At 44.2% G+C, this 7,899-nt stretch overlaps 1 protein-coding gene across 1 annotated transcript; it reads right to left on the bottom strand.

Moving 5' to 3' along the window:
- Nucleotides 1–5,811: 5,811 nt before the first annotated feature.
- On the bottom strand, nt 5,812–7,611 carry SLC8A1 (solute carrier family 8 (sodium/calcium exchanger), member 1). Its single transcript, XM_010015258.1, has one exon. The coding sequence runs from the start codon at nt 7,596–7,598 to the stop codon at nt 5,829–5,831; it is 1,770 nt and encodes a 589-aa protein (XP_010013560.1). The 5' UTR covers nt 7,599–7,611; the 3' UTR covers nt 5,812–5,828.
- Nucleotides 7,612–7,899: the final 288 nt, after the last annotated feature.

The following is a 7,899-nucleotide window of genomic DNA, read 5'->3' as shown; positions in this document are numbered from 1 at the left end:
ACAGCTTATATAAATAAACCAAGGTCTGCAGATGCAGCAGACCTCCACGTCATGTGACCAAAATTTTATTTTAGTAAAATGAGCACCCAAAACCACAGTTACTATTGACAGCTTGGGGAAATAGCGAGATATTGCAGCTAGTACCTATACCTGTGCCAACTTGGTTCACAATGGCCGGGAGAGGTCAGTGAATCTGCATCATTTCACTGCGGTCCCGAGTAACAGGAAATTACAAGCTTTTTGTTCACAAACCTTCTTATGGATAAAGCACAGAACAGCAGTTCAGGGATATCAGGTTTATTCCTGTCTTTGCCTCTGATCTTCTGGGTAATCTAGAGGGAAGAGAAGTCACTTTCTCTGTATTTTCCCCCCCATCTGCAAAATGGGAATAGAATCTCTCAATCTTCTTCACAAAGTGCTGTAAGATCTACTGACAAAACATCACACAAAAGAGCTAAGTATCATTAATAGCATTCCCCTCAGAATGCCACAACCATGACTGGGTAGGTAATCAAATTTAAAAATTGAGTTGATAGTTTCCTCAAGCGCTAAATGGCAAAAAGGAAGGACAATTAATTACACCAAACACCAGTGGCTTTCTTTCAGCCAGAAAACCACTATTTACCTTTCTCCACTACCAGCTTCATCAGATTTGCTGGTGGAAGCTAACAGCTGCCACCATGGCAGGACCACAAGCAAGGGGTTGGGGCCCAGATATCTCTGCATCCAAGCATGAGTGGGCAAGAGAGGAAGGAGGAAGGAATAATCACCTTCCCACCAAACAAAGGTGGCACCACACACAGGAGAGAGGCCAGCAGCATGTGGTAGCTGCCAGGGACAGTCATTAACCACCAGCCTTGTCGCACAGCACCAACCTGAACTTGACCTAGACAGGACCACCTCTGGCGCAAGCCCTGGCCATGACACGCGCACTCCATGAGCTCCTGTGCCAGAAAAGGCCTGAAGCCCCTAATGGGAAGAAATGCTTGTGGTTTTCCACTGCTCGGGATGATGGCAGCACTTTGGAGGACCAGCCCACCAAGGTAAACACACACTCAGACAGCCCAAGGTTCACAGTGACTCTTGGAGCAGCCACAGCCATGCACACAGCAGCCTGGGGGCTTCTCTGAGGGGGAAGCAGACAAGGAGGTGCAACAAGCAACTTGTACACAACGGCCTGCCCAAGACCTAAAGTAAAAAAAAAAAATATAATCATCTCACAGCCTGTTGAGGCAGACTTAATACGTTTGTCTCCAGCAGTCTCTGTATGAACGGGGGAGACAGCCCTTCTGTTACCGAGAGCTCTGCCTAACGCACATCAGTGACTGTAGGTTTCCACATGTTAACAAAGTTCAGCCATGCTGACTTTGCAAAGAGGATTTGCAGGACATTTAATACCAGTTTACCACCACAGCATCTCTCAACACCCGTTTCCTTCCCAAGCCATAGGCAATACTCTGAGAACTACAGACTCGGGACAGATGGCTACACCTCTAGGAGCCTTCGGGTGCTGCAAGTAATTGAGCAACCAGCAACAAAGGCAAATAACAAAGTAGATCTTTTGGTCTAAACCTTAACTCAGTATAGCTGCTGCAAGGGATGTTGCCACAGCAAAACTTGCCACTTAATTTTCTAACTGGCATGTCAGTTAGCTGCTGGTAACTTGTGTATCTTCCTAAACTTTCTAAAGCAAGGCTAAACGAATTTCCATATGAATTTAAACAGGTTTAAACAGAGAAAACGGTTTAAACAGAAAGTTTAAATTAAATGTAATGACTTGCCTTTATTACGCAAAGAGAAAAACCTTTAAAACCCAACTCATTTTTTGCTGCTGACTCTTCATGATTTCTTTATTGCTTGGATATGATAAAGCAGCTGGGTCATTCTTCTATGTTTTCATACATCCAAGAACCTAACATTTATTTCCATATAAAATCGTTTAATAGAAAAGTGTTTGGTCATCTTGGAAAAAAAGAATCTAACTTTAGGATTTGATTTTTTGAGTTTCCTTTTAGTCAACAAGAGAGATAAGATTCTGCTTCAGCTGCTTTAGGTCATATCTGACCCTCACGGGAGCCTAGGATTCTGCTTCAACTGCTTAGGTTGTATCTGACTCTCACTGGAGGAGGAGTTCAGAAATAACCAGTGTATTGAAAAAGAGGCAGCATAATCAATTATTTGAGATCTGATCAATTCTTTTCTCAACAGGTGGCAGCATTCAAGATTATATGGCTTGGACTTACAGCTATCCAACACCCATACACAGCCACACACACACACACTGCATGGGGACGTATTTCAGTAATAACAGCATTGTTTCAAGACTCCTCATCTCAGCCTGCTTTCTCTTGTGCTCCCACCCAAAAGTGAGTAAGGAAACTTTGACCATGTTAGTCTAGAAAGAATCACAGAGGCAAGAAGCAAGAGCCGGTGGCAGGATCCATTTCCCTCACATTCTGCAATGTTTGCATCAATTCAGCTTTTTTAGTCCTACATACCTTAGGGAAAGCCTCTTAAAAACAATCCCAAGACAGTTTATTTTATCTTGTTATATTTAAGCGAAGACCCTTTCTCCATTTAGTTTTCAGGAAAGTACTTATCCTTAGCCCTGGGGATTTGGTAGACAGCAGCACCTCTCCTACAGTTTAATCTCAAGGATGCTGTGTAATCCAGTGCCTCTCAGATTAATCTAGCTATTGCTACGCTTAAGGAGGCTGACCTACAAACTACTTACAGATTGCCTGCCGCTGCAGAACACAAGCTGAAGTTTTTGTGTGTCAGACAAGCTGAGGATATGAAGTTTTTACTCTCCTCCAGTTCACACTGATCAGTACTTCTCTGTAGCTGCAGTTCTGCAGATCCTTAGCATACATGTGTGGCCACAGCAAAGCTTAGCACTGTCCTATGTGTCTGCAAGATGCTGTTAATTCATTTCCTTTCTCCACGACTCAAAAATCTGTTCAAAGTGACTCCATGAGGAGAATGACAGGGTTAAAGCAGTGAAGTAGGCAGGACTCCATCCATTAACAGCTCCTACACCAGCACGAAAACTTGAGCCCAAGCTTCACCTTTCCTAAGAAAGGGCCTAATCAGTAGGCTAAAATGGGGACCATGTAACTTCTCATTTCTTCCCAGCCCCCTGTCCTTAGCTTTATCTACTGACCACCTTAGTCTTCCTGCTTTCCCCTATGCTCTACACCAGGCTTTGTGGACCCTTGGTTCCCCCTTCAGTGCAGAGAGGATGTCAGTACCTCGTGGTGGATCCCCCTCAGTGGCAAGGCATTTAAGAGGCAAGCCCCTAGCTATTTATTGACCCAGTGTCTTCATACAGCTTTATACCAAACAATACCATTACCAGTCACTCATAAGCTACCCTGCAGGTCAGCAAAAGCATCCCAAAACCCCTATCCACCCGTCTTCGGAAACTGGGCTGACGAAAACTAGGTAACATCTGTTAGAACAGGAGCATTATAGGTCTGAACTCCAAATTCACACCCAAATCACCTCAAATTTGCTTGCAGCCTAAATACTTGCTCAAAATCATCTTCCTGCATTCAGATTTAGAAGAAAAGGAAGAAGAGATTAAACTGAGCCATTACTCCCTCCAGGTTTTTACTGCTACCCACACCTCAGAGAAGAGCTGGCAAAGTACAGCAACTAACCTGTGTTCACTGAATTTAAAGGCCAAGGGCTAATTACTGAAAACTACCCTCACCTGTTTCCAGCCCAAAACTCCATTCCCAGAAGACTTGGAGATTTAAAATGAAACCTGCTGGCTGACATGATCTCCCTCCTTGTTAGGATTATTAGTTTGTGCTGTGGTGAGCCAGCTACACTAATTCTAGATTCAAAGGAAATTAATCCTTGCTAGCCACATGGTCTTCATAACCACTATGGCTAGCAGGCTTTGTTCCCAGTAGTCTTCAGATGCAGAAGTGTAAGTCACATTAATTCATTAGGCGTGGGCACAATTTTAAGTAAACCACAAATGTCTCATCTGTGCTCTAGGGCATTTTCTGTAGGTCACAAACCACAGTGTTAAGCAACCTACGCATACTTGTTTTCTGGACTGCTTTCATTTTCATTAGTCTATCCCAGAAGGATGCACATGGTTCTGCTGAATATGATTTGTTTTAACTCAAGTGAGCAACTATGTGGGTTTGCTCTGACCTTCTGTCACACTTTTCAATGACAAAAAGAATTCCACCAGCTGGGAGAAAGGCAGTACATTTTGGAGGAATACGGCTCATGAGCTTATTCTCTGGTAACCCAAACCTGCTCACCATTCATTGATGGGTCTTGTTCAAGGAAGAAAAGTCTCTTCTTTCAAGACCTGGCTGAAGCAAGGTAGTAGCCATTATATTTTAGACAGTCTACTCATAGGAGACTAGAACCACACATCTAAATTCTTCTTCACTTTCTCTAGAGAAGTCAGCTTGTGGCTTAATTAAGGAGACTAACCTGCATGGCCTATCTCCCTGAAAAGGACAGATGAGGACATCCGATCCTCTTCCATCTCTGATAGTGGCTGAAGCCAGCCAACCAAGAGCTCCTCTTCCTTAAATAAGAAGAGCATGTACTTATAATCAAGCATCAAGACTGTGGATATTAGCTGGGTTAAATAGTTTAGTGGGCTAAGGCAGAAGGTGCTATTGAAACAGAAGATCCCTACTCCACAGCATTTAGTACATTAACATACTTTTGGGTACTGTACTGAGAGGCTTGGTACAAAGATTTCCTTTCTCTGATGCCACTTGCAAGTCAGCTCAATTCTTCCTTTGATGGCTCAAGTGATTAGGTGTTAACAAGAGGAATCTAGGCACTTAACACCAGGGAGTTTTAACACCAGGCTCACACCCCGCTCCCTACTCGGCTAAGGGATTTTTCTCATTCCTCACTGATGTTAAACAGCAGGTACTTAAAGCAATTAGACATTATCGCCTCTCTGGTCTTCATTACTTCCTACCTTCGTATCAGCTATTTTGTAAGCAATAAAAGAGCTGAATTGACAGGATGGTGCAGGCTATTCTGCTTCCCTTCATTATTCTGTATGAAAACACTGGGTCATGGAGGCACATGGACAGGCTGTGAGCTGCAGTGCTTTAGACCATTATTGCCAATTGCCATGGTATTTTACAAGGGGAAAAACCACAGGTAGTAAAAGAACAGACATACAGAGATCATAGAGAAGGTGATGTGGAGAATATTGGTAGACCATAGGGAAATAAAGGCTGGAAGGATTTCACAAGTCCAGCAGAATTCCTTGCAGCTGTGCCTATGCTGTGAATTAGCTGCCACACAGACCTGCAAGTTGCACAGGCAGTCTAGGGATACAGGTATGATGTATTGCTCCTGTGAAAGTAAAGCCCCAAGGTCTTCTGAGCAGCTCTTACTTGCCTGGGAATAACTTGTCAACTTTTCATCTAGGGATTGCAATAAATTCCTATGTGCTCTATGACTGGTGTTCAAAAAGAGGCTTTCCCGTATTTGCCCAGCAGGTAAAAGCTTGCCCTTATAATTCTCTCTCTACCTTAACTCTTCACTAACCCTTAGGTTTAGTGCAAGACCTCAGAGAATTATATATTTTCCTCCTATTCCCTCGATCCCCCAGTATTTCTAAGCCTTACTTTGTCATTCCCAAGAGGGAAGGGACAAGAGCTTTGAGCTCTTAAATCCTGCTGTCGGTTCTTGCCTGAAAGAGTTAAGTAGGGAAACTGATGGAAAGCTGAAGAAAGGAGCCTGTCCCTTGTCAGCATTCACCTGTAATGGATGCAAAATGTGGGGTTAAACACCAAAACTAGACCCAGGAACAGAAATTAATGGAGTACTTACACAGTTTCATCATTCTTGAACTCCAGCTCCCCATAGGTGTCTTCAAAGTCTTCTCCACCTCCTTTCGCTGTCCCTTCTACTGTTCTAAATGGCACTATAACTGTACCCCGAGCACCTGATGTCCTTAGGACTTTGACTTCCATCACACCAATGCTCTCACTGACGTGTATAACATCACACTCAAATGTGAAGATGCCAGCATGGTCATCATCCAGTATAGTCACTGTGGCCACACAAGGAGAAGCCAATATGGCCTTTGGGTATGGGGAGTTACTGAGCTCTGGAGGTTCCTCGGTCTCCACCACACGGAGGTTACTGAGCCGCACAAAGAAATGCTCATCTTCCTCAAAGATGTCATCATCAATAATTCCCACTGAGAACTCTTTCTGGGTCTCCCCTGATTTCAAGACAACAGTCCCCTCTGTGAACTCATAGTCAGCACCAGCATTCGCAGAGCCATCCTCAGTTTTATAGTCCACATAGATGGTCTTGGACATGTCCCCTCCCTTCCGCACCACTGTCAGGAGAACGGCACCACAGTTCTCCAGACACTGGTAGGAGCATGGGTCAAAATAAATTTTTGAGATGAATTCCTCAGGTTCATCTGGCTGCACCTCATGCAAGCTGGTGCTCTTCTTGGCTTGCTCAGCTGCATGCTTCTTCAGAATATTGCCAGCTCCTGTCATCATTCTGGTAGCTTGAATGCGATAAAAGGCTCTGCTCTTTTGCTGATGAGACAAGGCATAGTAGTTAGCCATCTCTACCAGCTGGTCCAAGTCCTTTTCTGGGTGCTTTTGCTTCAGGTCCTTAAGGATACGGATCATTTCTTTGCGAGATTCATCTACCTCCTTCCCCTCCACAGTCACTAAGTTTCCATCTAGAAAGTGGGAGTTCATCATCTTGCCATCCATCTCAATTCCCTTAGGGTGATCACCTTCTGATTCTATAATAATGCCCCTGTGCTTGTCAGTACGGTACTTTTTGTGCATATACTTGTAGAATAGCAGACGTCTATCTGCTACCCAAGCCAGAAGGACACAAAGTGGAAAGAAGAAAAGTGTGAGCAGACCTTCCCAGACCTGAACCACACCTGGAGAGAATACAGCAAGGATCATGTATAACCAGATGTAAGCAAAGATGCTCCAAGCAGCTGTGACAAAGAAAACCCTCAGGTGTTTTATCTTTCTGGTTTCCCCATCAGGGATCACATAGACACAGATGGCAATGATGATAAACATATTGAAAGCAGCGCTGCCAACAATTGTAGATGGTCCCAGGTCTCCAGCTATGAATCCATGCCCACACACTTCTATCAGAGACAGAAGGATCTCAGGAGCAGAGGAGCCCAGAGCCATGAGGGTCAAGTTGGAAACAGTTTCATTCCAAATCCGGATGGTGGTTGTCGTGGTTTCTCCATTGGGTTTCTTAATTGTGATTTCTTTTTCTTGTGATGTAATGACCTCTATAGATGCCATGAAACGATCTGCAATGATGGAGACTCCAAGGAACATGTAGATCAGTGCTACAAAGTATACGATAACACGGGCAATTTTGTCCCCAAGGGATGGGTTTTCTGGGTACCATATTGGCAGGATAACACCTTCCTTGCAGTCAAAAGATCCTGAACACGAGCTGTTTTGTACTGAACTGGTTGAGTCCCCCGTCAGGCCAGCATCCACCTGCAAACCATGCAAAAACAGCACAAAAGTAACCAGCCCAAAATGGAGGAAGGCCGAGGTGACAGGCTGCAAGCTTAACCACGCCATACACAAGATGCAACTTCCACTGTGTAGATCCAAAAAGGCCGAGAACCTGAAACAAACAAAACAGAGAGGGGGGAGGGAAGCATGAGAGAAAAGGAAAATGCAACATTTACCCAAACGCACTTCAGTATCTCACCACTGAAGAGTACTGGTAGAGATGCATGGGTTGTCTCTCTGTCACTTTGAAGAAGGTATTTATCAGGGACTCTAACAAACTGCAACTTTTACATGCCCTGCAGATGAAGATCAATTACTAGAAAAGTAACTCTGTGAAAAGTGTAGCCTCCTCTTGACCTGCAACATG

Source organism: Nestor notabilis, unplaced genomic scaffold, assembly GCF_000696875.1.
Source record: "Nestor notabilis isolate BGI_N333 unplaced genomic scaffold, ASM69687v1 scaffold21755, whole genome shotgun sequence".
Taxonomy (NCBI): domain Eukaryota; kingdom Metazoa; phylum Chordata; class Aves; order Psittaciformes; family Psittacidae; genus Nestor; species Nestor notabilis.
This window is presented reverse-complemented; position numbering and strand designations above follow the sequence as displayed.